The sequence below is a fragment of the Simochromis diagramma genome, unplaced genomic scaffold (genome assembly GCF_900408965.1).
Source record: "Simochromis diagramma unplaced genomic scaffold, fSimDia1.1 OVJJ01000510.1, whole genome shotgun sequence".
NCBI lineage: Eukaryota > Metazoa > Chordata > Actinopteri > Cichliformes > Cichlidae > Simochromis > Simochromis diagramma.
In genome coordinates, this window is record NW_024387326.1 from 3,431,961 (window position 1) to 3,450,217 (window position 18,257).

Here is an 18,257-nt window from a genome sequence, read left to right on the forward strand (position 1 = left end):
TGTGATCTGCGCCACACAACGGTGCTCTAACATGTTCGAATGCTCTTTGCATGCATTTCGTCTGTTTGCGCGTGCACATGAGAGAGTGCGTTTGCATGCATGCACACGAAGTGTAAGTGTTGAACTTTAAGAGATCACGGATCAACACTTACACTCAGTTGGCTTTGGATACAGATGTGTAAACAGTCTTTTTTAAAAAACAAGTTTCTTATTAAGTCACCTCCTGTCTAGAGATGGATGGATGGTGGGATTATGTTGAGGTGTAGTCACAGGTGTGTGTGTGTGTGTGTGTGTGTGTGTGTGTGTGTGTGTGTGTGTGTGTGTGTGTGTGTGTGTGTGTGTGTGTGTGAGAGAGAGAGAGAGAGACTGGACTGGACAGATATGAATGCATGCTGCCGGTGGGAAAATCCCTACCTCTAGTCAAGAACCTGCCCCCCACCCACCTCCACCTTCATCCTCCTCTTCCCTCTCAGTCTCCACCTCCTTTCCCCCCTTCTCCTTAGAAACCAAACACAGCAGCACACACTGATGTTTTGGGAGCAACCTGAACTCAAAGTTTGTTGTCAAGTGTTAGCATAATTGCTGATACTTGAAAAAAAGGAAGCACAAAAACAAACAGAAACGGAAAAACACATTAAAAGACTTAAACTTCTTCTGTTATATTCACCAAAGACAAATGATTCCCAAAGTTTGAAATCAGCCCATGTTTTACAGATTATGGCACCAATCAAGACTCATCAGCATCTATCTATAATACCTTTCCCACTCTTTCTCTCTCCAGTCTCTGTTCTTTAACCAATAATAATCTTTTCCGTGTGTTGGCCAACCTGGACTTTTTGCTTTTGTTTCCCTACTTGAAGACCAGCGTCTTGGAGTCGTCTCTTCACTGCTGAAACTGAAACCCTCAAACCAGTGTCTTGTGTTTTTCAGTGTTTTCGCTGCCAGCTGAGAACCTCTGAGGCATCTGTTTTTTGAATCAGTGGACTCTGATGTACTTGCCTTTTATAGCTGAACTGCACACCTTCCACTTCTCAGGAACTGCGGGCCTTCTCTCTTTCTGGTAAGAGCCAGTTTGCACTGTCCGAAGGGAGCACAGACTGTTGTATGAAATTGTAATTCTTTTTTTTTTTTGTCTTTCTTGTTTTTGCCACAGCTTCCTGGAATTGCTTTGGGTGTTTAGAGCAAAAAGGTCCTGGTGAGTTTTAGAAAAGCTCGTATCACAAAAACTAAACAAGCCAAATTTATTGCCTCTTCACCTGAAATAACACGATTAGAAAAATGATTTTTTTTAATGATTTTCTAATTTTAGCATGATAAGCTTACATGATGTAGCACAATGTGGCACTGGAACACAGGTGCTATTAGGCTGACAGAAATGGGCCTTTTTGCATATATATGTAGATATTCCATGAAAAATTACAAGTAATTTAAATTAGTTTCCGCTATTTAGGACATTACTGATCAATTATTATTTTAGATGAAAAGCAGCTTTTCAAAGTAACCACATACATTTGAGCAGATGTGTACACAGTCAGTGTCTTACGTCTTTATATGCAGTAACTTTTTGCATGTAGTTTGATAATTTTCCTTTACGTCACTGCAATTTCCTGAGTGTTGCGTTGCACTTGTATCCAAAGTCACAATTGTTACCTCGTACTGCCAGAAGCCTTGGCCAAACGTGTGAATATGAAACGAGTGTAAATATAGCTCCATAACTCATGCTGTTTCCTCCATCAACTCTTGTTTGAAAAACAATGGCATCCTATTATTCACAGGGCCACAACTGACCTGTAGGACTTCGCTAACTGTAAGGGGCATTCATAGATACAGCGATTGCTTCAGTCAAAGAAAAAAGGGTTCTTATCCCTTTTAGACATGTTTTCTATTATATAAAAACTTACTTGCTCTTTTCTTCTGTCAAATAATATAACAAGTCTAAAAAAGGTCATCTATACCTGATATGCTATTTTTGGGCCTGCAAACTCACCAATCGGGCATTGTTCAGAAATGTCCTTTAAACACGAGTGATCATCAAAAGGTCAGAAATCTTAGAATAACTCCTGTGATATTTAGAAACACCTTTTATTTCCTGAAAACCTCGCTGATGCTGGTGGCGGTGATGCTGATGATAAGAGGAGTCAGTTGGCATGGCAACTATCCCCATGACCTCTCTAACAAAGCATCTGCACAAAAGGTCTGTTATACAACACACTAAATTAGGAATATGGGTTATGCATAGGTGCTGACATGGTTTAAGGCACAGCAAATGGTTTAAGGTGTGCTATCCCATACTTATGTGTTGTACCTCGTTATAGATATAACTGTTCTTTTTACACAGATGCTAAAGAATAATTGGAACATTCAGTTTTTCACAGTTAACTAATGTTAAATATTAGTCCTCTTAAAATTAACAACAACAACCATATCTACAGCATCAACAATAAGAAAAGGAATAACAATATTAAAGATGTCAGGGTTTATTATCTGTTCATCAAAATCATAGACTGCACACATAAAAGACTGAGGTAGCATCTGGGACTGAAAAGTGATGCTACTTCAAAAGTGTCTTAACCTTAATGACCAGAAGGAGGCGACTCCTCTGCTTGCGAAAAGAAGTTTGATTGCGCAGGAAATCGTTTGGAAAATGATGCTTGTGCTTCAACGATCTGTGGCCTCAGTAAATCCTCACCTATAAGTTTTTAGTCTCAATCACTAGGTTGCGTTGGAGTCAAGGCAGTGGATGCTGTGGGCAGGGCCTACCTTCTGATGATAATCTCTACCATCAGAGCCGTGGGAAGGTCCTTGAAGTTGCAGGGGGCTGCAGTGCATGCGCATATGTACACAATATGCCAGCCTTGAAACTATCAGATGCTGATACACCCAGCAGACAAGAAAAAAAACCTGCCAAAACTGAACTGAACTGGACAGCTGAGAGAAATATACCAGCTTATACACAATATTTTAACACAGGTGCGACAGTAGTTAGACCTCACAGGGTGCTCATGTGACGAAATTCAATAGAAAGAAGCTTACAACTACAAGGTTTGTTAAGACACAGCAGTCAAGATATGCAATAAACCAACTGAACACAGCTGATCAGAACCTGTCCGTATGTTAATAATATTTTGCTAGGCCCAGAAGCAAAATTTGGGGGGATAATTACAGGTATTTGCTGATGGCTCATTTTGAAAAATCACACATTTCTTAGAAAAATAGCAATAGGAACAGTGATGGGCAGTATCACAGCAAGGGCTTCATATTTTCCTCACACATGACATTAGTGGGACATTAATAGCTTATTAATGCATCCGTTTAGAAGTACCAGACTGTAACTTTTACTTTATATAATGCACTTCATATTATATAATAATAATAATAATGCACAAGACACTTTGTATTGTGATTATACGCAAAACAAGTTAATATGAAAATGAACGTGTGCACATAGCTTTAGATTAAATATAGTAAAACAGCATGGACTGTGGAAACAATAGTTAAAGTGGTGTACCACTGCTGTTGAGTAAATGTACTCAGTTACTTTGGTTGCTTTCTACAGTTAATGAAGTTTTAAGGTGCGTTGTAAAGATTCATGTGAGGAAGGAGGAAAAATGGCCCAGCCTTACAAATATCTGCATAAATGATTCATGGCTGAGGAAATATTTCTCAGTGGCTGCTGCCAGGCAGCTGTTAGTGGACAAATTTGGCTTGCATCGACTTTTCTCCGGACAGGGGGCAGCAGAGATACCGCACACTCGTGAAAATCTGCTCTCCCCTTCACCACCACCAACAACACGGCTGCGTAATCAGTCGGGTCCAGGGGCTGAGACGCACCGAGCCACACAGCGGTTTGCTTGTTGATAAGACTCCTTGGAAGAAGAGAACCGCAAACTATCTTCCTGCGACGTTATTTCTGCCTCTAAGCTGGACTTTTGGGACGCGTTACGGTTAAAGAGGAAAAGACTCTTGACTGTCGGGAAATGAAAATTCAAATGGATTTGTAATTTATTGCTTTTTTTTTTAAAGAAATTAATTTGGGACACACTTGGAATTATTTTGACTTTGCTTCCTTTCTAAATATCTTGGATATTTTTTAATTAAAAGTATTTTTCTAAAGTGTAGACTTTAATTGCTTGGAAATTTCTTTTGCTAAAATGGTCTTATTCTTTTCATCTGAGCTTTCAGCCAAAAACGGACACTTCAGCGCATCAAGGTGAACTTAACTGAGTGAACTAAACCGGACTTTGAAGAGTGAACTAAAAGTAGGAGGCTTACTGTCGCTCTCAATTTTTTTTTAAATATATATTTCGAGGGGAACTTGGAAAAAAAAGGTTTGGTGCAAGCTGAGCGGATTGTTCTTCATCTTTTGGGAACACCTCTGCTGTGGGACCGCGGTGTGGACGGACGCTCGCACGCGCGCGCAGTCTCGCAGGGCGAGCCGCTGTCCCCCCGCGCGCAGTGCTGAGGAGAGAGGCTCTCTCGCGCTTCCATAAATGCCCGGTCCGTCGAAGAGGCTCGAGGCTGGGCAGCAAGATGAGCTCGTGGGTACAGCTGCTGCTCGCGTTACTAGCGGTGTGTCTGCGGTTTGGCGTGGCCGAGGTGAGTTCAAATCAAAGTTCTAGAAACCTCTTCGGACACTTAAGAGGGATTAGTGGTCCCTCTGAAATTAGAGCACTATAAAACAAATGTAGCACCAACGAGTGAAGCCGCAAGGTTTATCTAAAAGTTTACGGCAGGATATAAAACACAACAGCGTTGTGGAGTCTTTATTTATTTATTTATTTTTGAATAGTAGTATATATGTATATAATACTCGAAGCATATAAATATATTAATGGGCCTATATGCGGTAGCCTACTGTATATTTTCTGGCTAACATTGGGCTCTGACTCTTGTAGTCTTTTTTTTTTTTAAATTTTGAGTAAGCATATCACTCCAACTACAATGCACATGCTGTTAAAACAGTTAAAACTGTGTCATTATTTTTTAAGCTCATGTCCGCCTTTAAAAAAACAGCCAAACAAAAAACCTCCAACTTCAGACTCAGTCTTTCTCTTACTGCTTCTCTTCATACAGAAGATAACTGTTATTCCTCCCCATTAACTGGCGTTATGAATGGATGCCCAGGGGCAGACACATGCAGGGGTCAACCTCTGTGGGTGATGTGCAAGGAAACGGGCGCTGCCATGATAGGCTCATTTACAGCTGGATGCTTCACCACGTGGTGAAGTGATGCATTTACAGATGCTGCTGTTCCAGATATTAAAGGCAGCCGGTGCATTCAAACATACATTAACACCATCCTACAGAGACCACATTTGTTGTTTCTGTACTTTTTTGTGTGACTTTTGTTTTTATGATTATATGTTGCTTCCTTTTTTAATCAACACCTTCTTTTCTCTTGCACCATGTTCTATGCCAAAACAGTGTTTTAGAAACAGGTGAAAATCAGCCAACAACAGTGAATATATAAAGGCAGAAAAGATGGATAAAATCTGGTGAAGTCAAGCAGGAAGACTAAACTTAACCACGGGTCTCATCTAGGTCAAGACTCACTTGACCTAGACAACAATATTATGTTCATTTTAGAACAAATCCTGTCCACTTTTCCTTCGCTGATATGAAGTCTGATTTTATCAGTCTTCTGCTTCTATGCAGATTTCATCTGTGTTTCTGACCCAGGCAATTCATGTCATGTCAATGGGGTTAAAGCACAAATAGTTAACAAGTCAATCGTGGGAAGTGAAGGCTTAAACAATGTTTTTACAAAAGCAAGAAAAAAGGCATAACTGATTGAGGTAGTTTTCTGCCATAGAACTGATGTGTTGGTATAGTTTGTTCCCAGAATAACTTATTCAATTTCAATTCAGTTTTACTTGCATATCGCCAAATCATAATAATAGTCTACTCAAGGAGCTTTATATTGTAAAGTTTTAAGACCCCACTATAATAAAGAGAAGCCCCCAGCAATCAGACAACTACCTGTGAACAGGCACTTGGCGACAATGAGAAGGAAAAACTCCCTTTTAACAAGAAGAAACCTCCAGTGTAACCAAATAAGGGGAGGGGGGGCATCTGCCGTGACAGATTGGGGGTGAGGGAAGGAAGACAGGACAAAAGACACACTGTGGAAGAGAGCCAGAGATTAATATTAACTAATGATTAAATGCAGAGGGCTGTATAAACACATAGAGGTTAGGTTAAAAAGGTGAGCAAAGAAGAAACGCTCGGCCCATCACTGGGAAGCCCCTGGCAGCCTAAACCTATTGCAGCGTAACTAAGGGAGGATTCGGGGTCACCTGATCCACCCCTAAATATGTGCTTTGTCAAAAGGGAAAGTTTTTGATAAAGAGAGTGTCTGTCTCTTGAATCCAAACTGGGAGCTGGTTACACAGAAGAGGGGCCTGAAAGCTGAAGGCTTTGCCTCCCATTTTACTTTTAAACACTCTAGGAACCGCAATTAAGCCCACAGTGTGAGAGTGAAGTGCTGTATTAGAGTAATACAGTACTATGTGGCCTTAAAGACAAGATGGGGCCTGGTTATTCAGGACATTGTATGTGGTAAGAAGGATTTAACAGGGAGCCAATGAAAGAAGCCCATATGGGAGAGGTATACTTTCTCCTGTCAGGACTCTCTTTTCAAAGAACTTATGCACATGTCTGTAAAAAGAAAATAAGTTACAAACACAATAGCTTTGCAAATGCTGAATTGCAGTATATCTTTATCGTGTAAAGCCCCTGAATCTTTAAACATTCATTTTATTGCTTCATTTTCCTTCTTTCATCCACTCGTGTACATATAAGTAACCTTCCATCATTATCACTGCCTCACATAAAAGTACATTTTAAATGTATATTTAAAGATGACGGTTGACTTTCCTGTCATCAAGCTGTCTTTCCATTCCACTGCCTCTGCAGGCACCACATGTAAAAGAAGACTTTGACAGTATTTTTGAAGGAGAAAGTCACAAAAGGCTTTGAAGGTATACAACCTGGAAATTCCCCACGTGTGATTTTAAAGTTTATGGCACGGCAGCTGGGGAAATAATAGAGACTGTATGTTCAATTATGGTCTTTGTTAAAAGAACTTCACCAGAAAAAAATCTGCTGGTATATAAAGTGGTTGTCACGTATAAAGCTGTAATGATCATATGCACCTAGCCAAGGACCACCAGAACGGAATTTAGTTTTAGCTAAATTGTATCAGGCCCCTTTCCAAGTGCTGATGCCAATTATGACAGTGGAATTAATTAAACTCACAGTTTCTGGCACATGCCCATATTGAGCATGTGTCAGCATACTTTCAGGGACTACATGTGAAACCTCACACATGTGCTATAGCTGCTGCTGCTGCTGCTGCTTCGCCGGCAGCAAACTCGACCCTCTAATTATGTACAATTAGATGTTCCCTCTCGTCCTCTGCCCACTGCAGCCGCTGCCTGTACCTGGCATTCTTCAATGTGTCCATGAGTTCTCCAGGGGTTGGGGAGTTTCTTCAGGTGATAAATACTGCAGTATGTCAAGTCTTGTGTTTTTTTTCTGCCATAATTAGCAGAAAAAAGGGAGAAAACATACCTGAATAGTTCAGGTATAAGACACAGTTTGGCAGGAGTGGTCTTTTGTGTTGTAGATTAGCAGCTGTCAAAAACAAATGCTTTGTCAGCAGAAGCTAATTATTCCAAACAGGCTAACTACTGCAGACTAACTACAGCTGGATTTTGAGATAGTTTAATCTTTTCTTTAAGAAACGTTAGCTTTTTATCCTTTTTCAGAATGAATAAGGTGCTGCTGTTTGTATTAAAATGACATTCAGCTCTATTATTTTTATGCTTCTGCCTGCAGGAAATATGAAATGCACCTATAAAAAACGCTTTTCTTAACCTTGATAATTCACCTTCATGCCATAGGTGCTCATTAATCATTATCAGAGTGTGTTTACATAGTCTGCCAGTCCAGTTTGCATCTGTTTACATCTGCTTTGTTTATCAGAACTGAAATGTTTATTTAATATTTCCTGCTTAGACACAAATTGTCATGACAGCAGGCACCACCGTGAACAAAAGCACACGTCCTATAATTAACATCAGACACAATTAGCCAAGCAGGCAGCTTTGCTCCATTGGCAAAAGGAGGAAATAATCATGACGACTCCTCAGGGGCATCGGCAGCTCCGCAGCAGAGATGCGAGTGTAATACAGCAGGCATTTCCCTGCTGTATTATTTGACTGTCTGAAAATCTGAGCAACAATGGGGGAATGTCAGTGGCAAACAGTATGGGCAGGGTGAGAATACTCATGCATGAATGGCCGTTTCCTTTTTCTAAAACCTGCATCCCGCTGGGATTCATTATTTTCTTCAGACCTTAAATTAATCAGTATTAAAACTAAAGTTTATTTCCAGATGGCTTTGTGTAACATTTACTGAACTGAACATGGTTCACTTAATGCCTGACGCATTTGCTCTTTTGGTCATTTTCATCGGTTCCATTCTAGCGTGAGACTCCAAAGCAAGTGAACCACATTTACAGCGCTGAAATCAATGCAAGGAAGTGCCTCGACCCACGGCTGATCCTCGTCCGTTTCAGCCCAGCTTTAATTAATCTATTATTCCTCCTTTTTTTCAGATGCGCCTCCCTTCTCTCATCCTCTCTGTATCACTCCTTCCCCCACTTCCTGACTGCTTCCTTGCTCCTTTGACCCCTAAATGTTAGCAGATGAGAAGACACAACGCCAATAGTCATTCACCGTGCTCTTAGTGACCATTGTGTGTCCGCTTTGGTTAATTCTCCCCCCCTCCTTAGCTGGCTCTTACCCATTAATGACTAGAGGGGTTAAATTCATGGACTCACAATGTGGGACTGTTTTTGGTTTTATGGTTTAATACTATAGAAATATTTGCCCAGATCCACCGTTTTCCTAGAAAACAGCTCCATATTCCTGTTTCTGTGTCATGGTCATAACATTGAACTGTGTGGTGAATTACCTTTCTATGAGTACACAGCAAGAGTAACAATGTAGCAGAGAAGTGTTTAAAAGCCCAGTCAATGTTTTTGAGATTTTATACATGAATACAGTTTATACATGCATCAGTTTAATCACATAGGAGCGACTATGTGTGCCACCAAACAACTTCAGTGGTTCTACGTCTACTGCAGGGATCGAAGACCATTTTCCCCTCATTTGGTGTTTTGGTGATGGGGGAGGAAACCCCATATAACATGTTGCTCTAAATTCTAGGTGTTCAAGTGAGCTGCAAATTGGAGACTGCGAATGTCCAAGGATGTCTTCATAAATATTAAATCATTCGGTGACTGTGATGGGTGGGGAAAGTGGGCACCCTGAAATTTATGATGTTTTATCATAGGATGAAGGCAATCACTGAGAACTGTGCTAATATGTGTCTCTCAAACCATGCCAGCATGCAAGCAGCTAAACAGAGTAACCAGATGCCCTCATTGTAGGGGTCAAAGGTTCAGCTGTATTTTTAATTTATTGTGCATAATGATCTCTGTTTCACATAACTGTATATTTTGAGTGATAGCACATCCATGTTCTCAATCTGGTGTTTGGATTTTTGCTTTGGTAACTTTGGCAACAGTTTCCCCAGATCAGATGTTACAGATGTGGAAAAATCTCATCGGTAGCCAGGTGTGCTGGTGATGATATGTCTCAATGTCGTCTTCTTCTGTGTTTTTTTTTAATCTCACAAACTATCCAGAACAGTGCATCTTAAGGTCTCTTATATATCTGTGTTTCAGGAGGACGCTCTGCCTGCAGCCCTGGTGGAGCTGGTTAGAAACAGCCCCATCTCCTCAATAGAGGACCTTCAGATGCTGCTGTTCTCTGACTCCGTAGGTAAAGACCAGAGCTTTCTAATATTATTACTGATACATGCTTTGAAGCCAGAGTCCAAGTTGCTGTCTGCAATTTTACTCCAGCCTTAGTGACGTCGTAAATTGAATACCATTTTCACACAACCAGATTAAGCTCCCCTAAAACATTTTTTTATTCTGTTCACAAAACCCAGTCATCCAGTGCAACCCAAAGCCCTTTTTAAAATATCTGTAGCTCTTCCCTAAACATGTATTGACATTAAAGTAAAAAAATGCTACTCTTACATTGTTGTTGTCACAATGAGAAGTGGTTTTCTTAACACATTAGCACAGATTAAAGTTGGTTTGAGAAAGCTGAATTTTGTTGCACTTTCAAAATAAAGAACAAAATGTTGCGCAATTAAGAAAAAAACACATATTTCCTATTACAACAGAAATACAGTAATAAGTGGTAATTATTGCATTTTTTTTACACTAATTGAAATAAGGAACCACACCTGTAATAAAACATACATTGGTGTACATGACGACAGAAACACACAGAAGATTTATTAGATTTATAAAAGTGTAACAACTGGTTGCCCTCGGGCTGGGTCTCTTATTTTGTGACTCAAATGTGACATCGGCTATGCCCCCATCCTCCTCCCCGCTCTTTTGACACAAGCTCGTGTTTTATCTCTCCACATACAGAGGGCGCTAAAAGCCCTTGGATTATATATATGACGCCCCATGCAAAAAAAATGAAATGCTCATGATTTGTCTGGGACATAAGTCAAATGCTGTTTTTTGTTTCTGTTTCAGATGAGGAAGACGAGACTTCTGCAGCCAATGGAGGTCACAGACTACCAAGGAGCCTCGGTGAGCCCTTAACCCCCCCACAAAACTTCAGCCAAACTTCCTTTTTATTCCCATCAATATATTTTAGAAGATATTTTTTTTGTATTTGAGATGTGAATGTATTGTGAATGCCTGAAACCCAGCCTCTGTAATTGACATTTGCTTTTGGTCTTTATCTTTTGACTTATTTGAGCTACCCTACTAAGTCCTAATGTGCTTAATAGAGGACATCTTGGCCTCTTCAATCATGCCTCACGTGTTTGGGTGTTCTCTTTAGCTCCAAAGAGGCAGAAAATCACAAAAAAGTTACACTGGTAGATAATTTTCTCCTCAGTTCTCAAGAGGTTATGACAAAAAGACTTATTATCTGTATGTGGCTCTTCAGATCTTCACAGAAATTCTTCCTAGTGTGGATAAATGTTACTCTGTTCATATTCATACAAGATGAATAGAAGGTTTTAGTGCCGCCATGCAGATTTTCCTCATGAATGTAACAGTACTCAATCCTCATTAGTAGAGGAGTCCCTTCCCTGAGTGTTCAGTCAAGTTTCCTGTGAAGTGATTAATGTGACAAGTATGGTTTCAATGATACGGTTAAAACCCTTCCCATTAAGTGTTTTTTTTTTTCATTATTATGATAAAGCAGATATCTGAATTACTTGTCATTAATCACTAACCGTCTGGTTGACTGAGAGACACTAATGGGCCTATGCTAATCTTTGCCTTTTGATGAGAAGAAGCTCTAGCATATTTTCTTCTTTGAAGCTTCGTGCTTCAGGTCTACAAGCTGCTGAAGTGCTAATACGCAGTACTGACAGGTGATCAGACAGGAGCTTGTGTTTTACTATCGCATAAACAGACATGAAAACAAGGTAGTCTTATTAGAGTGGATGAATGAGCAAGCTGGAAAAAAAGAAAAAATGAATTTAGTGCTGGATGGATGTTTGAAATACTAATTTAACACCACTTCTGCCCTAATACTCATGTTCACTTGTGTCTCATGGCTCAGATGCCCAGCCGGCCCAGCAGGCTCTGTGTAAAGTTCGAACAGAAGTGGTTGAGGTCACAAGGGCAATGTTGGACCGGAGCAATGCTAACTTCCTGCTATGGCCACCCTGTGTTGAGGTGCAGCGCTGCTCTGGCTGCTGCAACACTAAAAGCTTGCAGTGTGTTCCTGTTGTCACACACAAAAGATACTTGCAGGTAAACAACATCACACGGAGCTATATACACATACATGTATACACACGCACATCCGTTAGTGCTGTTCTCAGAATTGTTTCCTGTTCCTCCCATCTTATTCTCAAACTCCCTAGGTTATGAAGGTCGAGTACATCAACAAGAAACCCACTTATGCTAAAGCAGTGGTGTCAGTTGTGGATCACGTGGAGTGCAGATGTCAGACTGCTCCTCGTCCTCCACCACACAAGAAGAAATCCTCTCGCAGGCAGCACGGCTACCTGCATCGAAACCAGACGCATAGCCAAGGTCATGCACACGAACAGGTGGACAGAAACTCTGCTTACTATCATTATTTTTCAGAATTAACACTTACTTTTGTCTCTTTGTCATAACAGTGCAAAGCAATTGAATTTTTATTTCCAAGCATGACTGTGTTGTAGCCTGTGCACTGCAGTGCATGTATAGCTGTAGATAAAATAAAAGTAAAATGAATTTTGTTTCTTTTTTTCTGACAAGGTTAAGGTGCATTCCAAGGATGAGCTTCATCAGTTGGATGAGCTCAAACAGAACCAGAGGGCCCACCTGGAGGATCTCCTGAAGCAGCAATGGAGCCCCAGAGGAGACACCTTCACTCAGCCCGGAGAAGGATACAGTCTTGCTGGGGAGGGCACTTCTCGTTCTGGAGAAGCCGTTCTCTTTGCTCCACACTGGGCTCATAACATCAGCAAGCTTGTTGAGGCTAAAGAAACTGAGAATGTGGAGAGGAAGGATGGCGTGGTCTCAGATGCCAACAAAACTGCCTCCTCAGTGGATACAGCTGGAACTAAGGTGAAGAACAAGTTGGTAGAAGGTGGGAACGGGTTGCACATCAAAGTTAACGAGGAGAACAAAGAGACACAAACACACAGCCCATTGTGGCAAGAAGACAAAGGCAAATACCCAAAGATTCACACAAGTGGATTCTCTCAGCATGTTACTCCTGAAACAAATTTCAGCCCTACCGAGGAAACCGTCACTGACACAGTTAGGGGCAGGTTCCGACCTACCAAAGAACCGAACCCGGAACCCCGTGAGCTGGCGCGACAAAGAGAAAACGAGACTCCAGAGGAGGAGAGGATATTACAGATTGCGAAAGCCAAACTGGAGGAGGAGAGAAAAGAGCTTCTGCTTCTCCATAAAAAGTTGGACGAAGAAAAGGAAATACTGAGACAGCAGCAGATGAAGCGAGGAGAGGAAGAAAGGCAGAAAGAAAAGGAGACAGTCAGTCGGCACCTACATGGTAAACATCATCCCAGTCACCAAACAACTCAGAAACCAGGTAACAGAGATTATTAAACGTTTTTTTAAACAGTGCAGAATTAAGTAAATTGTTCAATTAACTAAAACAGTGTGTTTAAATTACTTAAGAGTATATTTTATCACAAGATTGTATGTAGAGTCAGGACCACTTCAGTCAAAAAAGATATTTCCATTTGCAGTAATTCATATTTATGTTATGGTTCAGTTGTGGGACTGTCCCATAGTTCATGCACACATGTGGAAAGCATGAGGCCCCCTCCATGTGCATACATTTAAAGCAAAAGGCTGATTGCTTTTTAAGTAAGACACAGCATGTAAAGGAAAAGCTCGGATGAAGTTGGGTTGCAAAGCAGCCTACAGATTGCCAGCAACTGAGTAAACAATCAAAGTGAGCTGGCACTGACATCAGCTGATCTGCTGAGTTCGACTGAAGCCTGTTCAAGCCAATGTTATGCACAGCTTTTGTAATTTTCTCTTACACTCTTTGTTTTCCATCTTACAGAGACAACAACATCGACAACTACCACAAAAAAGCCATTGGCTCCTACGGCCCCCAGACTCCCAACTCGACCACAAAAAACAAAAAGGATGAGGAAGAATCGCAGACGGATTAGTAAAGCAGCCATGAGAGCAATGCTGATGTAGAACTAAAAGAAACCCAGGTTAGTTCATAGAATATATGAAACAAAACAAAACAAAAAACAATTATAATTCTGCTTTATGTTTCTTATTGTAATCCCATCTTCCTGTATTTCTACCACAGGGACACAAAGAGAACATGGTGCATTTTATGGATAACCCAGAGAAGACCCAAATGGACTCCCTTTGTACAAGTATTTATTCATTTGTCAGTAACCTGCTCGTCCTGTGAGATCTCAGTAACACTACTAATGACTGTCTGGTGAACCTCTACCTATACTGGGAGTAACAGAGGAGGGGGAAACAAGAAAATGGAGTGTAAAGAAAAGGTGGACCTTCTCCAGAGAATGCTTGCTTCTTTGACAGTTGATGGTATGAAGCAACAAGTGGCACCCAAAGACTGATGAACTGTGTGCAAGCACTGTGCCTGTGGGGAAATGAAACTGCATTGCTGTAGAACTGTATAAAATAGTGCAATTTCAAAAGTTTCCTTGGAACCTTGTCTTGATATCAGCAGACAGAAACTGCACTTAAATGTTGACAGAACCAAGTGTATAAGGAGTTTGTTGCTGAAAGCCTGGATTGTTTGATAACCACAGTCAGATTAGAATAAGGAGTATATCTGGTGTAAAAATTAACCAAAAAAAGCCTAACTTAGCTGTTTTTCTAATTGGATAATATAATAACAGAGATTATTATATTGTCAATACACTGCAGGAGCAGAAGAATTTCCATGTGTGATATCAATTATTAGCTCATTAAAAATGATGGTCTCTCTCAAACCGTATTTAATTTTATGTAACTCATTGCAAACACTGGAATTACACTTATATGGGTATAGAAAAAATATAGTTTTGCATTAATGAGGTTTCCTTGTCTCAAAGTATTGTCATGGGTGAAACAAGAATTGGCTTGTGACCTGACTGTGTGCTGTGTTTCTTATTTATTTGTTGCTACTGTTACTACTCTCTATAAAAAATACTGCAAACAACATGTGGCTGAGATAGAGTCTGAAAAAAAAAGATTCATTGTGTCATAATAACTGCGAGGTTTAAACAAAGGGACAGAACATAAAAAAACTAATCCTGTCAGTTTACCCCAGTATCCTGTTCAGCTTCAGTGTCAAATAGTGCGTGCATGTTTGCTTTGTATGCCTGTGTGGTTCAGTATGTGTTTCTGCTCACATCTATATTTTTTTTCCTTTCATACAGAAATGTCTCTCCCCCACCAGATATGTTTTGGTGCAAGCAGTCACATTCATTTTAAAGTCCTAACCCCAGAGTGTATTTCTGTAGGGAGCCTACAACACATTATATTTGATTTCATTTACAGGCAACTAAAAGAGTGAAAACCAGTAACTCAAGGGTTAGCTATTAAAACAAGAAAACTAAGATAAACTTTACAAATGTTGTTGTTTTTATGACCTTTCTGTTTCCCTTAATAACAGCATGTAGAAACACACTGATGCTATTTTGTGTCTGATAATTTAGAGTCAGAACATTTTAAGTTATTGAAAAAAGGCTTGTATGTATGTTCCTTATACCATCTGACAACTGTTACTTTTTAAAAAAAATGTGTTTTCTTACCTGATCTGGTGAAAAAAAGAGAATGTTTGTGATAACTTTGCCACATAATGCTATTTTCATATGGGTATAAGAAGCTAATGTGCTTGAAACTTCTTTGTATGTGTTTTTATTCCCTTTCATTAATTCAAGGCAGTTAAGCCCAGTGCTACATGCTTAAATGATCGTGTTTCCTCCAAATACTAAGCAGGTACCATTTCTTTTCATCATGTTTAGCAGCTTAATTTAGCATATCAGCACATGAAATTACTAAAAATTACTAAACCATAGACTACTTGCTATAATGTCACTTTGACCTTTCCTTTTATGGCCATCACCATTTTGGCCCTTTGGAGCCTGGAGCCTGGTCAGACAGTTGGCTGGTTATCAGTTAGCAATAGCTTGGTTAGCAATATGCATAGCCTGAATGTTTTTGGCACAGGTTCCTGATAATAAGCAGTAAGTGACATACAAGTAAATGCAAAAAAGCATTTAAAAATTGCATTATAAAGGACAAAAAGACAACTCAAACAGTGACTACAGTTAGCTGAAGTGAAGCCTCGCAGACGGCTAGCAACATAGTTAGCTCTCACCTCAGTATAACTTTGAGGCCCAATGAGTCAGTTATGAAGAAAGAAAATGCAGACCAAAAACTTTTATCTAAATTGAGCTATAAACTTGTTTTGTACATGTTTGGGCTCATCTTTCAGTTCAACAAACTGCAGTTTTAGTCATTTTACGCTAGCTTCATTTTGTTGTCAACAAAATGACATAACATTTATCAGGAGTATCATCAGTTTAGCCACCCAGTAAAGCATGGATAGTTTAAATATTGACTGGATGATGGTGATAGATGAAAAGAAAATAGATCATATTATTTGGTTTGGACCTGAGTGCTGAGACTGTGAGACTATCCTCATTCATGTGGGATTTTAAGGCTGGATACAGAAATGTTCATAAACTTATCACTTTAGTTTATTTTTATATATGTAGCTGAGCTGTTTAACCTAAAACACCCCCAACTCTTCAGAGGCATCATTTCCACCTTACCTTGTATATTTAGAAATGTACAGTGGGGTTTGTAAAGTGTGAGAGGAAGAAAGGGGAAAAAAAGCAAGAGAAGAAAATGTGGGGGTTGATGTACTGTAGGTGAACTCTGGCACACACTCTCTCTGTAGTTTGTTTTTCACAATTACCCACTTGACTCTTGGCTGCAAAAACTCCCCAACTCAGCAGCCAGCTGCACTGGTATGTTTGTGAATTATCGAGCCAATAAGTCATCACGGCTCCTGTCATCATATCAGTCATACAAGGAATTACTTGACATAATAAATACTAATGTCCTGAATAGTATAGGGTTAAAGGGATTATTTGAATGTGGCTGCGAGTGCATATAAATAAGACCTTGTCGTTTTGCCTTAATCTGCATAAATCACTACGCTGGATCTCATATTATTGCGCCTGTAAAAAATGACAGTTATGTAAGGGTTTGCTCTGTATCTCCATATGTGATTCAGTGATTCGTGCATTACTTCCAGCCCCCTCTATAACACTGTCAATCTTGCACAGGCATACTATTCCTAAACAGCAGGCCATCTCCAAATTCAGCATTGAGGTGGGATGCCTGTTTTTCCATGGGTGTCCACCCAGCTCCCCAACCCCCCGCAGCCTTCAAACAAAAACAGGCGAGAGTCGTGCACTGAGGCTTGTTGACTGCGACAAACACACACACAGGCAGTGCTCATGCTCATTCACATACATAGAGGGGTCAGCCACCGTAGCAGAGTGGGAGTGTCTCTGAGGGACAGGGACTAAAGGCACGGGACTGCTCATAGCTGACTGACTGACCTTAAAGGACATTATGGCTTGTTAGGTCTCAACAACACAATTACCTAACCAGCACACAGCCACTGGAACTAATAAATGAACAATCATGACCCAAAACCTGACAAATGCTTCAATGCAAATTAAACACATCATGACCCAAATGTTGACCATCCTGTTTCATAATGCTAGTTATGTCAGGATTCAGAGCTGCTTTGGCTGTAAGTTAGCGCTCTGATAGACTTGGGAGATTGACAGAAAAACACATGCTGAAACTATAGTGGTTCAGTAGGGTTATAGTTCACAAAGTCTGGGTAAATTTAGTGAATTTGTGAACCTCATAAGGTTAGTGCATGTGGAATCAGGCACTCAAACATGTGGGGACCTTCGGGAGAGTGCAACCATGCAGAACTAGCTGCAGCTCTAATCTTATTTACATCCACCTGGCCAACTAGGGCTAGGATTATGATTGAATTTGTTTTAGCCACATGCTAAATACATATATTTACAGAAAATAGGCGATATTAAGTTTTCAATAAAGTCTTCATTTTTTCCTTTAAAAGCTTTAAAAGTTCCATTTGGTTGCTCCAAACAAGGGAAAATTGTGTAAAAAGTTAAAATCCTTCTGAGATATTCTTTTACTCATTCATCATCTAGATTGCAAATATGGAGACTTAAGTAAGACTGACAAAACCTATCTTAATGTCCAGGCTGCTTTGAAAGACATGTCATAAGTATGTGTGCTCCGGTATGGCTCAGATTCCCCAATGCACAGTAGTAAGGAAACAGGAGGCCTTTGAACAGGAGGTTACACAAGCATCCGTGTGGCGCCACGCACCCCCTACACCTTCCAGCACTTTTATTTTCCTGTTTTTATGTACGACAAAGGACAGGGACATGCCGTACACAGATGACCACACAAATACCCCCGTCATTAAGCAGTCTGGTCTTTCCATCAAAACATACCTTGGTGCTTTATCTCGACCACTTTCCATTTCTCCTTAATATGAATGTGTCCGTCACTCACTCCCTGGCCTCAGAACAATAGGCCCGTAACGACGACAGCGAGACCAAGGAATGTGTCT

The 18,257-nt window shown here is 40.3% G+C and overlaps 1 protein-coding gene across 1 annotated transcript; it reads left to right on the forward strand.

Annotated features, from left to right (window-relative positions):
• Positions 1–3,692: 3,692 nt before the first annotated feature.
• On the forward strand, positions 3,693–16,701 carry pdgfbb (platelet-derived growth factor beta polypeptide b). The gene is made up of 8 exons (XM_040006077.1): positions 3,693–4,596; positions 9,755–9,851; positions 10,631–10,687; positions 11,676–11,869; positions 11,983–12,171; positions 12,365–13,166; positions 13,650–13,809; positions 13,911–16,701. The coding sequence occupies exons 1-7, from the start codon at positions 4,531–4,533 to the stop codon at positions 13,790–13,792; spliced, it is 1,548 nt and encodes a 515-aa protein (XP_039862011.1). The 5' UTR covers positions 3,693–4,530; the 3' UTR covers positions 13,793–13,809; positions 13,911–16,701.
• The last annotated feature ends 1,556 nt before the right edge of the window (positions 16,702–18,257 follow it).